General features: G+C 40.6%; 2 protein-coding genes across 2 annotated transcripts in view; both read left to right on the top strand.

Moving 5' to 3' along the window:
- Positions 1–9,389, top strand: part of LOC119502212 (microtubule-associated serine/threonine-protein kinase 1-like) — a 56,293-nt gene extending 46,904 nt beyond the window's left edge. Inside the window, 10 exon segments of the mRNA XM_037793038.1 lie at positions 341–450; positions 572–732; positions 1,882–2,165; positions 2,264–2,482; positions 2,976–3,205; positions 4,571–4,693; positions 4,808–4,941; positions 5,038–5,228; positions 5,658–6,028; positions 6,030–9,389. Coding sequence (XP_037648966.1) covers positions 341–450; positions 572–732; positions 1,882–2,165; positions 2,264–2,482; positions 2,976–3,205; positions 4,571–4,693; positions 4,808–4,941; positions 5,038–5,228; positions 5,658–6,028; positions 6,030–7,256 — 3,050 coding nt within the window. The 3' untranslated portion in view covers positions 7,257–9,389.
- Positions 9,390–12,414: 3,025 nt separating this feature from the next.
- LOC119502308 (cysteine protease ATG4D-like) lies at positions 12,415–22,680 on the top strand. Its single transcript, XM_037793193.1, has 11 exons — positions 12,415–12,572; positions 15,642–15,893; positions 15,986–16,069; positions 16,150–16,323; positions 17,828–18,131; positions 18,217–18,281; positions 19,558–19,685; positions 20,007–20,085; positions 20,192–20,268; positions 21,524–21,643; positions 21,823–22,680. Exons 2-11 carry the CDS (start codon positions 15,689–15,691, stop codon positions 21,997–21,999), a joined length of 1,413 nt encoding a protein of 470 aa, XP_037649121.1. The 5' UTR covers positions 12,415–12,572; positions 15,642–15,688; the 3' UTR covers positions 22,000–22,680.
- The last annotated feature ends 1,579 nt before the right edge of the window (positions 22,681–24,259 follow it).

The raw sequence follows: 24,259 nt of genomic DNA, 5'->3' as shown, positions 1-24,259 counted from the left end.
GGTTCTGACCACAGATCCCTTTGAGCTTAGGGAAATCATATTCATCAAAACAGCTCAGGGTCTTCTGAATCATCACCATCGTTGCAACAACGCCTTCATTAAGTCTCCCATGTGACCACAATAACTACTGTAAATGTAGAAGAGTCTGCAGCTTTTCCGTGTAGGTTAATCTCTCAGTACACAGTGATTACTTTTGTCTCATATGGGCCAGTGTCAGTACATAATAATGTGTGTTAGTACGATAAGTGAGATCAGTAGAAAGGAAAGAAAAATAATGCCCCTGTTCACTAAATATTTGCCCATTGTAAAGCTACGATATCTTGCTACCTTTCCTCACCAGCCCGATCTGAGCGCTACCATCATGTGCAGGCATACGATGAGGACGACACCAACGACGATGAGCCTGTGGAGATACATTGCTTTTCATCCTGCTCCCCTCGCTTCAGCAAGGTCAGACCGGACATTCACATTATAATTTGCCTACTACCTCTCATTTTATCTACACAGAGAATGTTTGAAATCAGTCCACATAACAGTACAATGCTGCCTGTCTGGTTTTGTGGGACTGCAGGTGTACAGCAGCATGGAGCATCTGTCCCAGCTGGAGCATAAAACCCCTGGCGTGACTCTACGGGAGCACAAGGTCCCCAGGGAGGATCGACTGGCCAAGAGAGAAAGCCTGGGTAGCCTCACCCTCAGGGACAAGAGCTGGAGGACTGGATCGCCCGAGATGTGAGTGCAGCCCACAAAAAAATAGTGAAGAATCAAACAAAATTTAAATATTTAGATCGGGTTTGTAAAAGAGACAGTTAACCCAACAACACAATAAAAGACGAAAAAGTTTTCTCTTGACCAAAGAGTTCTTTCTCTCGTCTATCTAGCCAGATAGTTTCCATGTGTTCAATATCAAATACTGAGATTCATCGAGAATATCGTGAAACTTCAATTAAAATCCGAGCCCCAATTAGACGCCAAATTCCTTTTACTCGCCAGTTGTGATTACCTGGTTTGATAAATAAATGCAGGTCTCAATTAGCCGCCTGGTAACTTTTGTCAATATGGACATACTACATGTCGTTAGATTGGTTAGATTCTCCACAATTCAATCCTCCAGTTCATTTTACGGAAACACTGAGCACCAAAGTATAATTCATTCAGATTTACCGGCATGGTAAATAGGAGACTAAATAAACGTGGTGACTCCCTTCCTTTGAAGCTCTCATAAAGTCTGAATATGCGTCCATTACTTAATTATATGTATTCCTTTAGTCCGTAAGGGTCCACCGATCAAGACAATCAAAGCATTTTTTCATAGAAATGACTCAAAGTTGTGAATATTGTCATGTAAAGTTCGTTGCTCACAGTCCGCTCACTTCGGTCGTCAAACAAAGACCACACTTTAACTGGCATAAACAATATTTTCTCTTCTTACTGCACCGTGTTGTTGGGTATACTTGTTTTCATTACCTTGCTGGCTACGAATAACAGTGTCCCCACCTTTAGTTTTCCACCCTTTTCCTTTTCGGTATGCCAAATAGGCTCGTTGCTGACGGGCAGGTGGGTTTTAAGAGGATAAAGACAGGTGTTGTGTCGGTATGTCGGGTGCCATAAAACGAGCGTTGTTAACTGTCTCGCAGCTAGATCAAATGAATGATTCGTAATTGATATGTTATTCAATAGCCTAATTTTTATACAAGTAATATTCATACTGGTTTAAATAAACAATTTGATAGTATTGCACGTTTGAGTTTTGTGTGAAAGGAATTAATGGTCTGTCCCATATAGACGCTTGTCTCAAATATACCGCGGTTTAGTTCAGTGATTAAAGCAAATAAAAGCCCGGGAGATTAATTGCAGTTTTACGGTAACTTTTTTACCAAGGTACGACTGCCTTGCTTTCCTCAGGAAGCGCTTATCCTGCTCGGAGTCCTCCTTCACTGAGAGCGACTCCAGCCCACCATCCGGGGCCCGAAGACGCTTCTCCGCCCTCATGGATACGCACCGCCTGCCCTCCCCTCTGGAAGTCGACTCAGAGCTGCATCTCCCCAGCAGGCAGCCTCCAGTGAAGGCCAGAGGGGCTTCCCTAGAAGGAGCCATGGCTGCCATCACCTCTCAAGGCGATCTGAGAACACTCCTTAAAGACAGCAATGGGCTCGCAGCTGGAGGTGAGAAGGGATGAGGAGGCCCTAAACCTGTATTTGATCACAATTTATAATAAGAGCATTTCTTTACTGTTGGGTTTCATGTCACTGCCATATCACAGACAAGGTTTTAAGACCTGCTGATGCACCGTCGCCTCTACCAGGCACTGTTCTGGGGCATCCAGACCCACAGGGGCCCCGTGGGGCCGCCACTGACCTGGTGCTGCGGAGGGTTCGCCACCAGCAGCTCTCAGCTGAAGGAGAGAAACGGAACTCGCGACCAGGAACCAAAGTTATCAAATCTGCTTCTGCTACTGCATTGTCTGTAATCATTCCTGCAGGTAAAAGCACTGGATATATATGGAGGACAAAACCTGCCAAAATCTAAAATGAATAAATTATTGATGAATAAATTAATATGTCATTGAATGTAACAATAATAATATAAAAATAAATGTAGGCATTAATTAACTGATTTTAATTATTAATTAATTAATTCCCCTATTTATCTACTCTTCTATTTAATTTCCCCTTATATATTCTTTTTCATTTTAATTAACTTAAATTTATTTATTTATTTTTGCATTTAGTCATTTAAAATGTTTTTTGAAAGTTTATTTATACATTATTTATTTATTATCAATTAATGAATGCCTACATTTATTTTTAATATTTGTTTTGGTACATTATTTCATATTAATTTATTTATTGAGTCATTTATTTAATTTTGGCAGGTTCTGTCCTCCATAGTTATATGACATTAGCATGAACTGTAAAAACATATTTAGAAATAATTGCTGCAATGTAACCTGAACTCCATCCCTCTCTCCTCAGTGGAGCAACATGTGGCCTCCCCGCTAGCAAGCCCCATGTCACCTCGCTCCCTCTCGTCCAACCCGTCCTCCCGGGACTCCTCTCCCAGCAGAGACTATTCTCCCATGGTCAACATCCTGCATTCTCCGATCACCATCCACCGCTCGGGGAAGAAGTATGGCTTCACTCTCCGAGCCATCAGAGTCTACATGGGAGACAGTGACGTTTACAGCGTTCATCACATGGTCTGGGTGAGAAAGCAGAGCGAATAAGAAACATTTTTCTAAAGTCATACACTTCACACTTCAAACAATCCAGCTCAAAGAGCTTTACATCAAATTGTATAAAACATTTGAAACATGTAGAGTAATAAATAAATCAAAACGGGTTAAAATAGTAAGAATAAACAAAATCAACTTTCACTGAGATTTAATAAAAGCAAGGCTACATACCACTTAAAATCAAGATTTAAGAAATAGGTCTTAAGATGTTTAAAGGAAATGTGTAAAGGAACTCACAGAGGTTTATAGATATTTACAGGCAGGTTGTTCCACAGTTTAGTACATTATGACAAAAAGTTGCCTCTCCATTCTTCTTTTTTTAATTGTTGGTACATTTAAAGGAACAGTGTTTAACATTTCGGGGATCTGTCAGCAGAAATGGAATATAATATTCATAACTATGTTTTCATTAGTGTATAATCACCTAAAACTTGGAATCATTGTGTTTTCGTTAGCTTAGAATGAACCCTTCATATCTACATAGGCAGCGGGTCCTGTTCACAGAGTCTGCCAAGTTGCTCCACCATGTTTCTACAGTAGCCCAGAACGGACAAACCAAACACTGGCTCTAGAGAGAGCCTTTTGCGGTTTTTACATTACCTGAAGGCCACCGTAGTTCTCCAACATGCTTGGAAAGGCAGGAGTGAGCGGTTCAGTTGGTTACAATCTGCAACCTCAATCCTACACACTGTAACTTTAATACTTAAGTGTTGGATGACCTAAGGCGTCGGCTAGTAGTATAGAGGAATGAGTGCTAAACCACTCAGAGCTTTGTAAACAAGTACTACGAAGCTAAAATCCATTTTAAAAGGGACATTAAGTCAATGCAAAGATGCTAAAATGACTTTTCCTCGTTTTTGTTCAAACCTCTGGTGTTAACTACATTTTGTACTACTTGGAGTCTATTCACAAATGTTTTGGGGGTAGTCCAGTTAAAAGAGCATTGCAATAGTCAAAGATAATCATTTAGAATTAACGGAAAAATTTAGCTTTGTCCTCATTTAATTTCAAATAGTCGTCTCACATCCGAACTGTAATAAGTCTGTTAAACATTTTCAATAACAGGGGTCATCAGGCACCAGCGATATGTACAGTTGTGTATCATCTGCATAGCTATGAAATTTCACACTGTGTTGACATATATCGTGGCTGAGTGGCAGGGTTGGCCGATATGTTAAAATTTTCCATCGTCAGCCCAACAACCGCCTATTGCCAATATATTTGCGCTTGGTGTGTGCTGCCATAGTTTCAGTACAGTGTGACCTATTGATGGTATCAAATGCAGCACTGAGATGTTTCTGAGTTCTCATTATGTTCATTGTGGTTGATGTTCAGCATGTGGAGGATGGAGGTCCCGCCCAGGACGCTGGACTTAGCGCTGGTGACCTCATCACTCATGTAAACGGGGAGTCGGTCCATGGTCTGGTCCATACAGAGGTGGTGGAGCTCATCCTGAAGGTGAGGACTACCTCATTTTCATATATAGCTTAACATTTTTATGATTGAAATGGTTCAATAAATTTTGCTTGTAAAATAATGTGATTCATATGAATATAAATATATGATCTACAGAGTGGAAGCAAGGTGACAGTTACAACCACTCCATTTGAGAACACCTCCATAAAAGTTGGTCCTGCTCGCAAGTCCAGCTATAAATCCAAGATGGCGCGGCGAAGCAAGAGGACAGGAGCCAAGGAGGGACCAGAGTGCGTTACCTGCAAAATAGATGCATTTCATTACAAGAATACATCATCTTTAATGTTTTACAGGCCTTCATTCTCCTCATTTTTTTGTCTTTTCAGGAAGAAGCGCAGCTCCCTGTTCAGGAAGATCACCAAGCAGTCCAACCTGCTCCACACCAGCCGGAGCCTCTCCTCTTTAAACCGCTCTCTTTCGTCTGGAGACAGTCTCCCAGGCTCCCCCACCCACAGCCTCTCCGCCCGCTCGCCCACTCAGAGTCTCCGCTCCACTCTTGCTGAATCCCCTTACGTGGGTTAGTATGGAAGGCCTACAATATTTGTGTCTGCTCGTACCTGGTTTGACTTTCTGATAAGCCTGAAAACAATCACTAAATATGGATAATATATTTTTAAAAACACAAAACGGGGTGCTTTAAAGGATCTGATATCTTCTAATTATTTCATATTACACAAATTAATGATACAATAACATAAATGATAGCATTACTAATAATTAGTAGATTATTTATTATCATTTCATTGTTTGTTAACAGTAAAATAACTCAGTTTAATCAACTATCACTTAATGATGGTTATTATGAAGTGCTACCAAAAGGATAAGAAACAAAAGAGAGTAAAACACATAAGCAAAATGTACTGTGAAATTGTAATTCCTGACAGAATAGAAATACAATGTTGACATATTGTGATCAAAGAGTTTATATCCTCTCTCTTCTCCTCAGGCACCTCCTCCCAGAGCAGCTCCCCAGCAACCAGCACCCCCAACTCCCCAGCAGCTTCTCACCACATGAGGCCCAGCTCCCTGCACGGCCTCTCTCCCAAACTCCACCGCCAGTACCGCTCCGCTCGCTGCAAATCCGCCGGCAACATCCCTCTCTCCCCCCTGGCTCACACCCCCTCCCCGACCACCTCCTCCCCCCCGCCCCTTAGCGGCCACACGGTGGGGAGCTCCAACACCACGCAGATGTTCCCCGCCAAGCTGCACTCCTCGCCTCCCGTCGCTCGCCCCCGTCCCAAAAGCGCGGAGCCGCCCAGGTCCCCCCTGCTGCAGCGGGTGCAGTCGGCGGAAAAGCTGGGGGGGGCCGATCCTACCCTCCTCGTCTTCGTCGTCGTCGTCGCCTTCTCCTCTGACGGGCGGGGTGTCTTTGCGCAAGCATAGCCTGGAGGTGGCGCACGGCGACTACAGGAGGGACTCCTTCCACTGTGAGCACAGTCTACAAAGCCTGCTGGAGATGGAAGGAGAGAACGGACCCGCTCCCCCGTCTCCGTCATCGTCTTCCTCCCCCTCTCCTCCCATGGGAGGGGAGATCGGATGCCTGAAGCCTGTCAGGAGGCTGGGAAGGCAGGAGTCGCCGCTCAGCCGTGATACTCTAATCACATCAAGAGAGAAAGACACCCAGACCACGGCGTCTGAGTTCACTGAGAGTATGGCTGCCAAAGCTGAGTCCAAGACCTATGTTGATAAAACATTATCCACTGCTGAGGTTCTAAAGAATAACGCTGCAGTGAAGTCCAGTCCAGGTTTGGTTTCATCCACTACAGAGGCCAAGCTGAGCCAAGGGGACAAACCTCAAAAAGATATCGCTTCAAGTTCCGAGGTCTCGAAGAGTAAACTCGGTGAGAAAATCTCAGCTCTCAGCACGTCAAAGGGCCCGCAACAACAAGACAGTAAGCAGCAGAGCGTACAGACAGAGAGAGAACCTGCAACTAAAGCTCAGGAGAAGACTGAGGAGAAAGCGAAAGGTGCTGCAGGCACAGATAAAGCAAACATGCAGAAAGTATCATCTGCAGAGCAGCCCAAGCCACGTAAAGGCACCGAGACCGGAGAGAAGGGAGGCAGCGACAAAGCAACCGAGACGACCAAGGTCAAAGGACCCGCGCCCCCGATTCCCCCCCACGCTCAAACCCAAGCTGCAGCTCACGCGCCCGCTGTTACCAGATCCAAAATGGAGAAAGTATCAAGCAGTTACCGTGGCGCCAAGGAGGAGAGGGCACACCTGGAGGTCCTTGAAGAGAACCCCATGTCGCCCTCCTCTAACGCGGCCTCGCCCTGCTCGAGCAAGTCTCGCCCCATGTCCCCAGGGGATAAAGCCAGCTTCGTCACCCAGCTCACGAGCGTGGCTAAAACAGTGCTCGGGCCTATGAAGGAGGGGGTCAAACTAAAAGATGTGTCCAAGTTAAGCGAGGAGAAACGAGGAAACATGAAACCAGAGGCTTCGTCTGGAGGCGGCCGCCGGGGGGCTCAGACGGCGACAGCAGCGAGCACCGGCACAGTCCAGTCGGATAGAGGAAACAGCCGGAGCTCTAAGCATCACTCGTGATACGAGAGCTTCAGATAGAGTCGGACTCTCCCATGTAATGCCTTTTACTGTAGCATCACACTGACATATCATGAGTTAACATGACTTTGAATGGAGGGGGGGAGACGTAAATGCCTGAAGAAACAACACCAAATAGATGACGTGTGACATGTAGACACATAAGATGTGAACAAAGCAGGGTTCCTACGCAGTATGGAATTTGATTTTAGTATTTTCCAGGTCTGAATAAGTATGGAAAAAAAGAAAAGAGAGTATGGAAAAACATTTCTGTTTCCAGACTGTTTCCCCTATTCTGGTTTTCTAAAAATTCAAATTCAGAATTTCTAAACATGAATTGATCATACAAGCAGCAGAGTGTTTGTCATGGTGTTTGGAGCAGCCAAAATGTTTACTACTGTGTGAGAGAGCACAGGCCAAAGCGGGCTTGATGTCATCGAAAGTAGGGATGGTAATTTGGATTTTTTTTTCTAACCGACCCTCATTAACCGATTATTGACCGTTAACCGACAAGATAAGTGCGTTGCAGGTCGCAGTGCTATTTTTAGTGCCTAACAAGACGCCTAGCTGCAATGAAAAGCCGACGCACAAACAGGTTAAATCCATCATTTATCACCAGCTAGAGTGTCTGAGCAAGACAGACAACAGAGTCCCCAGTTCACCCGACCGGGAGAGTTACTGTAGCAGCCAGGATGCTGCATGTATTGTCGTCGACAGGTGCAGCCACTTTCCCAGTAAAAGTCTCCACCGCATCATTTAGTTTAGCTGAGAGGTTGTCAGCAGTGTGTCTGGCTGGCGTAACGATAGCGAGTGTCCACCAGACCGTGTGTGTGTGGCGGCGGTGAGTGCGGGGTTGTCGGTGACGTTATAGCTGTGAATGTAGCAGTGCAGTGCGTGTACAGTTTATTTGTTGGTGAATAAATGCTACAACTCCTCAGCTCAAGACCCAAGCAAACTTCCTGTATCTGTAACATCGACTCAGACTCACTTACGGTGGGCTGTTAAGGTGAACCAGCTATTCTCCTTTACGGTTAATTATTAACATCCCTAGTTGAAAGCAAGGCAAGAAGAAGGCTATGGTGTGCGACTGAACGCACACTCCTATGCAGAACTGCCTCTACGCCTGTACGCCACAGCCAAGGCCGGCGACCATATAGGCGATCCTGGTTTTGGTTGAAATCTGATTTGCTCAGTCAATTACATCGTGAATGTGATGAACTGTGGCTAGTGTTCCAGCTGACCGGTCTTGTTTTGATTCAGTGCAGCGGTGACGTGCTGATACAAACTGAGGAGGTGTCATCCACTCTGGAGGTCTTCAGCATCATCAGATTCTCTTTAAACCACAAAAACTGAATTAGTGTTAAAATCTCCATCTCCATCTCAAAGTCCCAGGATGGATTTCTGTCCCAGTCTTTCCCTGTTGCTAATAGAGAGGCAGCATAATTGTTTTTCACGTAGAGCGGCATTACCCCAAGTGCGAGATGTTTGACAGTGGAAAGTTGTCCCTGTGGACTAAACGGCCACAGTGGGTAAATGCAAGTTTTCTGAGGGCTGGCTTGACAATCCCAAATATAAAGCCTGCTTTGTTAACAATTCCAAATGCAAAAAAGATAGGTGGATGTAAACTTTGTGTAAAATCGTCGCGCCGAAGCACTGTAGTGTTGTCACAACATCCTCTGCACCACAAGTCACAACGTCAAATATGGTCTGAAATATCTACCGAAAAGTCTGGAAAATTGAGTCTGGAAAAATATGGAATTTTGAAATGTAAAATGTGTAGGAACCCTGACAAAGACATGGTATCATAATGTAGGCCTGTGTATGTACTGTATGTTCAATGTGTTGTGTATATAGGGAAAACAAATGCATATGTCTTAATGCATGTCTGACACTGTACATGGAAAATGAAAGAATATTATAAAAAAAATATGAAAAAATATAAAGCAGACCTTAAGGTGGTGAACACTGTGAACAACCTTTCAGCAGGCAAACTGTGTAAACAAGCAGGATTCTGTTATAAATGGGCATTACTCGCATTTCAGATCAGCTCCGGTCATTTAGTTCAGTTGAAATTGTTAAAGAACAACACATACCTACGTGCGTATTTCAGTTACTAAATGAGTTCAGGCTTGTGACGAAAACAACAAACATACTGGGAACTGGACCAAGATACCAATGATCAGATGCGTTTAAGGGCTGAATTTCAGTGGAATTAAAAGTGGGTAGATTAGATGAACTTGCACAGGGACACTATGCAATGTGCTGATACACATACAGTAATGCCACTTTTTTTATTTGGTGTCCCCGATTACTAAGTTTACATTGTGCTCCGGCGAAGAAGAGAAGTCAGAGGAAAGGGTTGCAATAAGCCGAGCAAACACATTTTTTGTTTTAAACATTGTCTCCATTGATCGTAGTGAAACGTGCAATTATATATTTTAGGCTATTAACCCTCTGAGACCCACAATAGACCCATTTTTGTCTTTTTTTATGAGGTACAGGGGGTCGTTAGGGGAGATAGCAGGTCAACAGTAGATGTCAAATAGAAGTGGTGTACATCATCTGAAAGCTGAGAACCTGAAGATTAATTTGAGATGCAGCTCAGCACTGTGTGTCAAGTTGTTCTAGTCATAAATCAGAAAGAAACATGATTTAATTCATTTATTAATTAGTTAAAATAATTTGTAAATGTGTATAAGGGTTTAGAACACTATGATAGAAGTATATGATGGCCATTCCCATGCTCTATTATGTCTCATATGTTGTTGCAGCAATGTTTTGGGTTGATACCATTTGTTACACAGATTTGGTGCTAAATTTAACCATTTTTTACCACTGGAGAATTGATAAAAATGATAAATAATCCCTCCAAAATACCACATTAAGACACCTTAAGGAACACCATAGAAAAAGCCATGCTGTGATGTGGTATCAAAAACTTTTGACATTTGGTGATTTCTGCAAGAATTAATTTTTCGGTGATTGGATGGCGAGCACTTCTGTTCTGGAAACTGCTCAGAAACCCCCTTATTGTCACTATACCTAGGGAAGTCATCATCCTCTGAATGCTCTAGGTCTTTAGTTTGTGGTTATAACGTTTCATGAGGCTGTGATTATCCTAGAGGTCACCACAGGTCATTTACATGTGTGTCGCTGTGTAGAGTGTAGAGAGACAGATTGTAATGTGACTTAAAAAGTGAGGTCAAGTTTAGAAAAAATTGTCTCTATATGAGATGGCTACTATGGGGACTATTATCATCACACTTGAATACAATTGTGCTCATTGGATCCACACGAGTCTCAGCTTTACAGTGATACCCAATTTATGCAATTCCAAGACTGTTTAGGGACCCCAGTCTGCAGAAATATTCAAACACATCATTTTAGAATAGGCGAAAAATAACACATTTATTCAACTAAACTGCATGGTTTTTGCCCAAAACTGCATGTGATTATCATAAAGTGGGCATGTCTGTAAAGGGGAGACTCGTGGGTACCCATAGAACCCAATTTCATTCACATATCTTGAGGTCAGAGGTCAAGGATCCCTGTGAAAATCGCCATGCCAGTTTTCCCTCGCCATAATTTAGCCCAACTTTGGAACGTTATTTCGCCTCCTTCCCATCAAGCTAGCATGACATGGATCCCTCCTCGTGATTCCTCCATGTGATATCTGTAACCTCACTTTAGCTCTAAAACTGAAGTCGGTCGCGGGTCTCAGAGGGTTAAGTGAATACACTAGTGTGTCTGGTAAAGAACCAGACTGGAAGTCGCACTTATAGGCTAGAAATTCTCTTTCACTCACTCTTTTCTATTTATGCAGATGTATTGTGAAATGTTACGTGTGAAGGAAAGTGCCAGTCTGTTTATTTAGCGATGATTTTATTTTATTTTTTTTACACTTAAATGTATAATGATATGCAATCCAACAGTGCCCAGTTTCATAAAACGGAGCACCCTTTGTCAGTAGTAGACTATACACAAAGCCAGGAGTAGACATGTTGAGAGCATCTTAGTGGTGAGGTCTTGTTGTGTATTTACAGAAAAATTATAGTTTTGGGACACCATACAGGCTCAGACCTGTCTTAGACTGCCACCTTGTGGACGATGTCACATTACACCAAAAAAGTCCTGAGGTACAAAGAAAGAGAGGTGTACAATTTGCCAGGGGACCTTTCCATTTCGTACATTATTATACTGATGCATAATTCTTTTGTTGGCATTAAGATCAATTTCAGATGCAGTCTGAGCTTAAAAAGTCCTTATTTTATCCAGTAGGATGTAGTGGTCATCAGACATTAACTCAATGTTTGTTCAAATCTGTGTTTTTGTGTGTGATGTGAAAAAACTTTATTGCACTTTATTTTGTGTCAAATATTTTTATTTATTGGTCTTGTATATTATTTTTCTATTTATTAAACTTTTTTTTTATTTATTTAAACGTTTTTACATCAGTTAGTGAATTTCTGCTTTACTACTGAAATTTATAAATTTTACCTTTAGACTGAGAAATCTACCAAATCTGTGTGGCTACCCTGTTGTGTGATGTTTTGATGCTCATTCCATATTGTCTGTTGTGATATTGCTGTCATGTCCATCTTTGTCCAAGTGTTTTTTTTTTTTTACAGCAACAACTATCTCTGACTGTTGTTGTCCATTACATTGCTCCATATTAACTAGCCAATGTTGTGAAAAACCAATGCAAAAAAGCCTATAGTGCAGAAATGTAATAAAATGCAGAGAAAAAGCCCTCGTTTTGTCTGACTTCTTTGAGATAAAAACAACATAATGGGTGTGAAGTTTTTTTTATTTTATTTGTATTTATTTATTTATTTATTTTTATTTAAGATAATTAATTTACAAACATTAAGGCATTGTAATCTAAACTCAATACTTCTAACATACAAGGCACAATTGGATAGGAAATATATCTTAAATTATAAAAAAAATAATATAATAAAAAAAATAAAAGAGGGTAGAAAATAATTCAAGGTATTTATTTTATATATTTTAAATATTTCAAATATTTGTTTATTTATACATTTCTTTTTTTGTTCCTTTAATGGGTATAAAATGACCATTGCAGAAGGATAATCGTAGGCTCCCTGTGATTGGTCCTCTGTTAACCAATCACAGCAGTGCAAAAACGTCACCAGTGTAAACAGGAAGTGAGTGCAGATTTATTACACTGCTCCTCAAAGAGCAGAGCAGAGACTCTTTAGATAACAACGAAACGAGAACAGACGAACATCTTCAGTGAAATTCACCCAATCTACTGGCTCTAACTGAAGGAGACGTAATGACGATACAAGAATGAAGGTAAAAGATGAATGTCATGATTAGATAATGTCATAAATCCTCTGAGTTCAGCTGCTAGAGAGAGAGAGAGAGAGGGAGAGAGAGAGAGAGAGAGAGAGAGAGAGGGAGAGAGAGAGAGAGGGAGAGAGAGAGAGACAGAGAGAGAGGGAGAGAGAGAGAGAGAGAGGGAGAGAGAGGACTGAAGTTGGTGCCTCAAAGTTTTTACAGGCTGGAAATGAGAAAAGCAGTTTTTGCAGATGGTTGACTGTTTTTCCCCAAAACGTTTTTAGACCAGGAGTTATATTTAATTCGTAGTATCTCATATTTGTGTTTGTAAAATAACAGTTGTTGTGTTTTTGAGTCACTGTTCTTGTAATTGAGTTGTATTAGTAAGTTAGATAATGTAGCCTGTGTTTGTGAACAGGGAATGAAATTAGCACCTTCCACCTGCCAAATAACAGAGTGAATGTTGGCTGTGGCAGGTCAACCTTCAGGTCACCCTTCAGGTCAACCTTCAGGTCACCTGCCACCATGGCAGACAGGTTTTCCTTATATAAAGAAATATCATTTTTCAAAAGCAATTCCTAAATTAAAAATAGTCAGTGATTAAGGTTACATGATCAATATTTATACTGTCTGTTACCACTGACTCAGTGTTTACTAGGGGTGGACGAAAAAATTAAAAATATGGAGTATTGCAATATTATGTTTAGTGATACTGTATCGATTCTCAAAAATCCTGTATTGATTTCTAATTAATAGTTTACAAGCAAAGATGAACTCAGTCAATACTTTATTTTATTTGCAAAGAGAAATGCAAATGCAGATCCTACTATTCTGATTGCATAAAAAAGTTATTAAATATTATTGTTATTATTAAATATTATTATATTTAAGTTATTAAATTAAAAAACTTTTTTTTTACTCATATTTTATGCATGTGGCGGTGTGTTTTTTATACTATGACCGTTTTCCTAAATTAAATTTTAAAAAATCAATAGATTGCCTTGCTTACAGTACCGTAATGTGTCGTGATATATTAAATCGTAATCCCTGTATCATGATACGTATCATATCGCCAGATTATTGCTAATACACAGACCTAGTGTTTATAATTCTTAAGCGTTCTACTTAGATTTCAGAAGTGGCAGACAAAGAAATTGTGTGGCTGGTAGAAATGTTCAGTGACCTGCTACAGTGGCACGTGAGGAAACTTAATTTCAGACCCTGTTTGTGACGTACAGTAACATGTCCTATAGATGATTTATAGTCTACATACAGTATGTGCTTTTAAATTCATGCAAATTAATTAAGGCAGCATGCTATTTAATCATTTTGCCTAACTAATCTTGTGGATTAACCTGTCAAATGGCCACCATTTTGTCCTATTTTGTCTAACCAGCAGTTAAAAAGTTACATTTCATCATTATAAGTTACCTGACAGGTAACTTAACATGATGAAATGGTTAACAGAGTTGCCAATTATTTATTTTCTGTCAGCACTACACACAGCATGCAGTATAGGCTACTAAAGTATATACACGTGTATATAGCTGCCTATACTGTGTGAATACAACATGAATGAGGATGTTCAGTTACAAAAGAGCTGCATGAATGACTTCAGCACAGTTCTGATGTACTTGCACTTTACTTGAGTATTTCCATTTTATGCTACTTTAAACTTCTACTCCACTACAAATATATAGTACTTTTTACTCCACTACATTTATTTTATAGCTGTAGTTAGTTACCATTACTTTTTATATATATAATTGGAAGAACATTACAAGGCATACAAATTACAAAGCAAATAAGTAGTCTTCTATTTTTTCATCCACTTTCCCTCCCAGCCCCAAAAATAAAGGAAATAACCAATATCACATTAATGGAGACAGTTACAACAAGACTTATGGCAGCTATGACACCAAAATTAGAAACACACTACGCACATGAAATAATAAAACACATACAATATACACATATAGATAATAAATAAAATATAATAAAAATAAATAAAGTAAGTGAAAAAAATTGAAATAAAAAAACAACTCTCAGCCTTTGGTATTTTGACAAAAAATAAATCAGTATTTAGACAGAGTCCCTTGTCACATTTTAGATGTGTGTGAGTTGTCACCTAAGATTTCCCCTTAAAACCTCTAAGATTGTTTCAATTAAATACCTGTTTGGGCCCCAAAGAGGTAAAACTATCCAATATTTTATAAAAACAAACAAAGTTTAGAGAAATATCCAAATCATGACTAGAGTGTAGATGAACTTAACTTAACTTTAACCATAGACTGTATATAAAGATAGACGACATGACAGCTCCCCAAAAGTGAAGCCAAAGATGTTGATCGCCCCCTGGTGGCTGGCTGCAGTATAGATCATAAATCCCGCCTCCTCTATGTTAGCGGATAGGACATGAGACAAACTAAAACGTCCAAGTACACGTCAAATATATTTTTCCTAAAGATGGTTTCTCTGGTTATTTTAGGTAGTTCTTATCACGCTGATGAAGTGTTAATTTTTCTGACGTCACGATTGACAGCTGCTCTGAGTGAAGTAGTCGTGCAGCCGGAGGCTCAGGAATTGTACGAGGGAGGAGATGTAACTTTAACTTTCCATAACCGTCACCAGTCTGTGTAATAGAACATGTGTTAGTTTGATCATAAATGTAGTTATAGAGATATCATGATTAGTTGTTGTGTCTTTTTAGCCAAACAGCTACCGTGGTGCTGACGTAACAGCTAGGTGGCTTACGCTAGCAAGCACCGGCCGTGCTCGGCTTGTGATTGGATTTGATTTTAGAGGGAGCAGCCAAATGTGGGTGAGAATATACTACCAGTTCCTCTCCTGCTGCAGCTAAACTGGCATATCTGAAATTCCTTAAGAGTCACAGGATGCAGTCACATGGTTTCCCTCTTTACTTACTGTCATGGAGAATTATTGACTTTGCTGTGGTTAACAATAACGCATCAGTACCGACAGCAGATCTTATCTGTTTTAAGACAAAATAATATAATTTACTGTACATGGCTGCGTCATCCACCAAAGTCCTGTGTCACATGTATATAATCGATGTGTCCGTAGGCTGCTATGGAGATAAGGAGCAGTTCCTCTGGTCATCTTCAGGCGTCATGAATCCCAACAGATCCTCAGCTCACCGTGGGGGCAAGTCCCCTGCTGCAGATGAGCTACTGGACGACTGGCTCTTCCTCTCCACTGAGTCCGCCGGGCCTCAGGGCCCGGTAGTGAGCAGGGACGAGCTGGACGACCAGGAGGCTGAGGACAGAGGCCAACTCAAATCCAAGTTGATCTCAGCATGGAACAGTGTCAAATATGGTCTGTTTTTAATGTAACCGTTTTATATTGTCAGATCTGTTGGTTCTCTTTTGGTTTTGTGAGATGAAGCTGTTCCCCTTTTAATGTTTCAGGCTGGACCTTGAAACAGAAATCCAAATTCAGCAAGAACTCTCCTGTGATCATGTTTGGACAATCATATGAGCTCAAGGATCATGGTGAGGCATTTAAATTGTCTCTTTCATGTGAATCTAAAAGCAAGGGGGAGATTTTAATTCAAGCTTTGCCACCGTTTCAGGGGAGAGAGAGTGTTTCCGCCGCTCCTTCGCGTCTCTGCTGTGGCTGACGTACAGACGGGGTTTCCCTCAGCTGGCGGGCTGCTCTCTGACCACCGACAGCGGCTGGGGTTGTATTCTACGCACGGGCCAGATGCTGCTGGCACAATGCCTGCTCCTGCACCTGATGCCACTAGGTGACAATCGAGTTCAACAGCTGAATATTGTCAGATAATATCAGATACGGTACTCTATGTTTGGACAATCTAAGCTAGGCAAGTTAACTTTTAGCAGGACTAGTTTATCTAACGTTACATTTTCCTTCATTATGATTAGATTTAGCTACTGTAATGTGGTATTACTAACTCAATGCTAAGATGTCAATGAAAAATAGATTTTTCAATTACAGGAGACCAGTCAGAAAAGTCTGTAAATTAGCTTTAGCTAAACTTAGCTGTGACTGCGCTACAGCTAGCCTGAATTACCCAGAATGCAGTCACTGTGGTTTGTTTTTCTGCATCTGTTTGGTTGTTAATTTTATGTAATCTTTTTCAGAAATTACACATTTGATCTTTTCGATATGATAAAACGTTTGTCAAACAGACAGATTCTGGTTTTCAATTTTGCAAATTTCATATTATTTAATTTGTAATGTTGAAATTCCGAGTTTTGGGACAGCAAGCAGTATTTAAGAGTGTGAACTCTCTTTCAAGGCTAGATATCAGAGACATCAAATCAGAAGAGAACAAAATAAAGTAAATATGATACTGAAGTTACAGGTATTATTCAAATGTGTTACTTGGTGACATCACAACGTTACGGAAGAAAAGGTGGGACTTCAAGCAAGGTGTTTCAGGCAGTTCAGGAGCAGTGTTTCTGTGGGGGAGAGTAACTCTTTGGCGTGGACTTTGGGCGTTGCAACTTTGCAGACCCTTTACATGCACAAAAAACTATTTAACACACTAAAGGAAAGGGAAATCGCACAAAAGCATAATAGGTCCTCCTTAAAAAAATCCTAAATTTACTAATCAAGAAAATCTACACAACATGTTTTTGTGATTAGACTCTTGCAATGTGGGTCTGTAAAGAAACTTTAGTAATTAAATAGCAGTGATACATAGAGACTTCATATATCAAAAGCTGTACTCTACCTGCATGATATATTGTGAGTAATAACAGAGTTTTTAAAGGTCAGTTAAGCAAAATAAAACAACAAAGCTATATGATAAACCCGTTTTTATGGAGGTGCGTAAGGGACATGGAGGGACAAAACAAGTTTTTCATTGAGGTCAATGTACAGAAAAAAAATTATGTCAATGTACTTCCGGGTCAGATCGGCACCATGGAAACAACCACAACAATGGAACGCAAACACCCATGGGAGAGGTTCATAGAATTTTATTTTGAGAAATATAAAGACAAGACAAATGAGACAAGACTTAAGGGTGGCGGAGAAAAACGGGAGAAAAACGGTCAGCAGCTCTGGAGACGGACCTTCAGTTAGATCGCCCCGACTCCCCTAATTCAAATTCAGTGCTCCATATCGCTATTTCCCAAGCTACTGTAGCTGTCATAGGGACTCTAAATGAAAACCTTAAATTTTCTCCATCCATGTCCCTTCTGGGACTCTGTACATTTCTAAATATGTGGTGTCTTATTGTAGTGACATTGTACAATACTCATATCACTTTATCTTTCCAGGTTGGACCTGGTCTGTGAGCCACCATGCGGTCAAAGATGACATGGACCTGCTAGCGACTCGCCCCGCAGACGGCGCAGAGCGCGGACAGGATGTAAAGGAAAGGCCGAACAAGAGGGGTCGAAAGCTGAGCTTGGGTTCCCTCCTAGACCGTCCCAGGGAGGGTACACACAGAAGGGTGGTATCGTGGTTCGCAGACCATCCCACAGCCCCTTTTGGGATACACCAGATGGTGGAGTTGGGTAAAAGCTCAGGGAAGAAGGCCGGGGACTGGTACGGACCTTCCATCGCGGCGCACATCATCCGGTGAGACCTGAAGTCACGACATGCCAGTCCAATTATCATGACCGACTTTTATCAAGATGTTGCAGTAAATTTCATTTTGTTTCAGGAAAGCTGTGGCAGCGTCGGCGGACCTTCCCAATCTAGTCGTGTACGTTGCACAAGATTGCACCAGTGAGTAATTTCTTCCATCAGTGTATTTGCTCCCTCTCCTCTGAAGGGCACAGCAAATGCAGCTGTGCTCAGAAACAGGCAGTTTCCCTACAGCTGTACAAACAGAGAAACCTATCAGTGCTTTATGCTTCCTAGTGCAGCGCCCGCCCGGAACGGGCCGATTGCTTGGCGTTGTCGAGAACCGCGGTATGGCTGCTTGCACCAGCCAAAGATGGAGGAGATGGGGAGTAACTCACTCTATTATTGTGAGGGAACTAGGGCTGTCAATCGATTTAAATATTCAATCGCATGATTGTCCATAGTTAATCATGATTAATCACAAATTAATAACACATCTTTTATCTGTTCAAAAAGGAATGTTGAATCAGTTATACACAACCAGGCACTTCTGCAGTTGCCAGGGGATACATGGAAAGATTGTGGAGTAGGTCAACTAATCTGGAAAAATAGAAATTAAAATTGAATTAGGGCTGTCAATCGATTAAAATATTTATTCGCTATTAAGCGCATGATTGTCCATAGTTAATTGTAATTAATCGCAAATTAATTGCACATTTTTTATTGGTTCAAAATGTACCTTAAAGGGAAATTTGTCAAGTATTTAATACTCTTACCAACAAGGGAGTGGGCAAATATGCTGCTTTATGCAAATGTATGTATACATTTATTATTGGAAATCAATTAACAACACAAAACAGTATCAAATATTGTCCAGAAACCCTCACAGGTACTGCGTTTAGCATAAAACAAATGCTCAAACCATAACATGGCAAACTGCAGCCCAACAGGCAACAACAGCTGTCAGTGTGTCAGTGTGCTGACTTGACTATGACTTGCCCCAAACTGCATGTGATTATCATAAAGTGGGCATGTCTGTAAAGGGGAGACTCGTGGGTACCCACAGAACCCATTTTCATTCACATATCTTGACGTCAGAGGTCAAGGGACCCCTGTGAAAATGGCCATGCCAGTTTTTCCTCGCCAAAATTTAGAGCAAGATTGGAGCGTTATTTAACCTCCTTCCTGACAAGATAGAATGACGCTAGTTTGTACCAATGGATTCCCTAGGTTTTTCTAGTTTCATATGATGCTGGCAACTTTACTCCAGCTTTAAAACTGAGCTCGCTACGACCTCCGGAAGATTGATTGCGTTAAAACGTTAAATAAATTAGTGGCGTTATAACGAATTTGCGTTAACGCATTATTATTGCTAGAGGGAACACAGAAGAATTATTGAACCATGTGTACGTGTTTCTTTTTCTTCCCATGTGTTCAGTCTACTTGGAGGACGTGAAGAGTTTGTGTGAGCGGCCTCTCCCTCAGCCCTGGAAGTCTGTCATCATCCTGGTTCCTGTGCGACTTGGAGGACAAGATCTCAATCCGTCCTACATCACTTGTGTCAAAGTATCCAAACTATATTTAATACAGTCACTCCTCCAATGTGCATTCTGTTCTGTCGGCTCTCAGAGTTCGGTCCATGTGGGGGTTCCAGGGAGTTGCCAGTAAAAGTAGTACAGCCACACTATAATTTCCTATGAAGTAACTCAGTACAGTTTAACCATGGGTTTCATTCTCACTGAGGACTGTTTGGTTGCACGGTTCAGTAATAATCCCCCTGCATGTTTCTTTGTAGTCTGAAAAAAGAGAAATGCTCTGAAGCGAGCAAACAATACGTGTCTTGCAAATACAAAGACCAACAAACCCATTCCTCATTCTCTCCCACAGAAACTCCTGACATTACAATGCTGCGTTGGAATCATTGGGGGCAAACCAAAGCACTCTCTGTTCTTCGTCGGCTTCCAGGGTACGAGCAGCAGTACAGCGTACATCATCATTACTGTGCTCCGCTCTTTAATGTCAACCCTTTCACTTTTTTTCTTTTCTTTCTGTCTGACCCCGCTGTGCAACAGATGACCATGTGCTGTACTTGGACCCTCACTACTGTCAGCCCACGGTGGAAATAACAAAGGAGAACTTTCCCTTGGAGGTACGAGGAAGTATCATTTCTCTTCCCTTTCTTCTTGTTTTCTGTTTTTGTTTCCTCCTGTGACAGCTGTGCTTCCTGAGGTAAACCACTGGTTTAACTAGTAGCTATTAAAGTGTTATTATATTATTAGATATTAGACTTAGGGCTGTCAAAGTTAACACGATAATAACGTGTTAACGCTAATTAGTTTTATGGCCACCAATTTCTTTAACGCATTAATGCAACTTGTGATTTTTAGGTCGTAGCGGGCTCAGTTTTAAAGCTAGAGTGAAGATACTGGCATCATATGAAACTAGAAAACCGAGTGAATCCATTGGTACCAAATTTTGGCGAGGAAAAACTGGCGTGGCCATTTTCAAATGGGTCCCTTGACCTCAAGATATGTGAATGAAAATGGGTTCTATGGGTACCCACGAGTCCCTCCTTCACAGACATGCCCACTTTATGATAATCACATGCAGTTTGGGGCAAGTCATAGTCAAGTCAGCACACTGACACACTGACAGCTGTTGTTGCCTGTTGGACTTGAGTTTGCCATGTTATGATTTGAGCATATTTTATAAGCTAAATGCAGTACCTGTGAGGGTTTCTGGACAATATTGGTCATTGTTTTGTGTTGTGAATTGATTTCCAATAATAAATATATACATACATTTGTATAAAGCAGCATATTTGTCCACTCCCATGTTGATAAGAGTATTAAATCCCTGACAAATCTCCCTTTAAGGTACATTTTGAACAGATAAAAAATGTGTGATTAATTTGAGATTAATCGTGATTAATTATGGACAATCATGTGATTAATCGTGATTAAATATTTAAGGTTTCTACCCGATAAAGGGGAGTTTTTTTCTTGCCACTGTTGCATCAAGTGAATGCTCATGGGGGATCTCTTGTTGGGTCTCTAAATTATAGAATACGGTCTAGACCTGCTCTATATGAAAAGCGTCTTGAGATTACTTATGTTATGCTTTGACGCTATATAAAAATAAACTGAATCGAATTGAATTGATTGACAGCCCTAAATTTTAATGTAATTGTAATTTCTATTTTTTCAAATTAGTAGACCTACTCCACAATCTTTCCATGTAAACCCTGGCAACTGCAGAAGTAACTAGTTGAGTATAACTGATATAAACTAACTCAAGTGTAGATGTTGAATCGATAAAATCCACATCCGACCTTAAAGGAATATTTTCTCTGAATCTAAAGACCTTTTTCTGATTAGTATTCTTTTCTTCCACACCGCTTGCAGTCGTTTCACTGTAAATATCCCAGGAAGATGGCTTTCTCTCGCATGGACCCCAGCTGTACCATAGGGTTCTATGCTAAAGGCCAAAAGGACTTGGAATCACTGTGCACAGCTGTTAATGAGGTATGTGATCGGGTCATTTGGGTCTCTATTCGTGGAGCATTTGGCTTGTTAAGATGGATTGGATTGAATAAAAAGATCTGTGTCTTGTGTGTATTTAGTTGCAAACGCATGGCTAGAGGCTGATGTGACTTTACAAAATGATGAATCAAATGTATTTGTTCTGTCTCGTTCTCCCACAGGCTCTCTCCACATCTGCACAGATGTACCCCATGTTTATATTCGCAGAAGGAAAAAGTCAGGAGGAGGAGGAGGGAACTAGTACAACCACAAACAACATCACCTACATCCAGAGGAAGAGTGAGCGGAGAAGAGCCGACACCAGCTGCAGCAGCATGGACGAGTTTGTTCTATTATGAACAGAAGGAGATCTAATCTGCCCTGAGGGGCGTACGGTGATGATCAATGATCAGACATATATGAGACAGTTACACTGTGTGGCAACTACTGAGCGTAAGAACAATGTCCCCAAACATCCACAAGCAATAACCTCAAGGGAAGTAGCCGGGTATAATTAATGACACTACTATATTTATATTGCTGTTTTGTGTTCATCTGTATTTTTATTTATTGTTTTAATAAGAGAAGAACTTTTAAATTAAGGGTTAGGGTTAGTAAATCATTCAATTTAAGGACTTTGAAGAATGAATGCTGTTTTCTATTTTTTATTTCTATTTGTATTTATCCATAAAATCCATGACGTCATGCTCTTTTTTTCTTAATCTATTCAAAATAATATAAACAGAATAGTAATGATAAATTTCTCTTCGGGACAAACTTAAGGCAAGTGTTACTATGAGATACAGTCGCTCACTGTTTCATGTCATGTGACAGGATGCGCTGCCTTTGAATGGATTAGAAAATTGGATTCCTGTTAACATGTGACTCGCACATGAGAAACGGAAAGAACATGACGTTACTGGAGAATTCAAATGTTGTGAATGCACTTAGGAAAAGAACGAAACTTACTGAGAACATCCTTATGAGCTGGATTATTTTTGCTGTCTTTTATCAGGATAAACAATTTATGATCAAGAAAGCAAGTCTTTTTTGTATTTCTGTACATTATTTAATGCACTAAAGCAAATTTGAGACATTAGTATTTGAATTTTATCAGCCACTGAATACTTAAAATTTAAATGCAATTTCAACACAACTGAATTTATAGCATTGAAATATTTTACTTTGAAAACCATGTATCTGAATTTATTTGTTCTGAATTGAACTCTTTCAATCAATCAAATTTTATTTATATAGTTCATGAAAATTAGAACATATAAGATGAGAAGGTCTTATATATATAAAACTTAAATCAAAATATGGAAGTTCTTGATTTGCAATTTCAAAAGCTGAATTATTTTTTACCCTCAAATTTAGATCCAAAAATTCAAGTTTCAGAATTTCAAAAAAGAATATTCAGGTTGCTTGAATTTGATTGGTCAAATGTAAGTTAATAGCAACATCCAGGTTACCCAGGACAGGATAAGCAAACCTGAATGTAATCAAACCGACTTCTGGTATCAGAGTCATGGATGTATTATAAGACCATTCATGTACAGAAATTCTGAAACTTGAATTTTATTTCTATGGGTAAACCCTGAGGTCATTGAGGTCACCATGAGACCTTCCACATGGTATCTTTGTCTTTTGGTGGTTTCCATTCTCCCAGCATACGGTGAAGAGCTCCTCAGCATGGGACTCTGCAGATTAAAGACACTGACAGCCCTAATGATCTCACCTTCCTTAATCTGACCAGTCACATGTCAGTGGGCCTCCATCCAGCATGCAGCAGTAAATAACTGTTTATCATGCAAAACTACATTGATAAAAATGGGCTTCATACTATTTCATACACTAATGATGGAAATGTTCCACTATATATGTTGTGTGTGTTGTGCATATGTGTGTGTTTTGTCAATAATTATGTAGATTACTACAAAAGCATCCAACTCTACTATTGAAGCTGCAGTGGGTAGAAATGGAGCAAATATGATTAAAAAAAGTTATTTATATAAACTCACTATATCCTGACAGTAGTGCACGAGACAGAAAATCATGTGCCTCTGGTGTCCTCCAGTGCTCCTAATGGCATCTGCAAGATTTCATAGACTGGAGGAAAACAACCAATCAGAGCCGTGCTGGAGCCTTGCTGTCTCTGAGCAGCTGTCAATCACTCTCAAACTCTGATCAAACGGTCAAATTAGGCAGCGCTGATCAAATATGAACCAATATTCTGTGACTATAATGCCTATTTCTCTCCTCAAATGTTTTCAGAAACATCTTGGAGTGTGCTGTTTAGCTGTAAAATGAGAAAATTTGTGACCCGACAGCCACTGTTCATTGATCTCTTGAGGAAATACCAAGCACCGCCCACCAGCCGGAGCACAGCCAATAGGAACGCGCTCTCTCTGAAATGACCTGTGATTGGCCAAAGTCTTCCATCACAGGCCAGATTATTTAAAGCCTGAAAACAGAGCCATGAGGAGGAGCAGAAGTCTAGCTCTCTCTCAAAATACTTGAATTACAATATGATGAAAGGTTATTATGGATTTTTAGCCCAATGATGCCAAAAACATTCTGCCTACTAGGGCTTTAAGGTGAATAAACAGTATGACCTAC

The sequence above is a fragment of the Sebastes umbrosus genome, chromosome 14, assembly GCF_015220745.1.
Source record: "Sebastes umbrosus isolate fSebUmb1 chromosome 14, fSebUmb1.pri, whole genome shotgun sequence".
Taxonomy (NCBI): domain Eukaryota; kingdom Metazoa; phylum Chordata; class Actinopteri; order Perciformes; family Sebastidae; genus Sebastes; species Sebastes umbrosus.
This window is presented reverse-complemented; position numbering and strand designations above follow the sequence as displayed.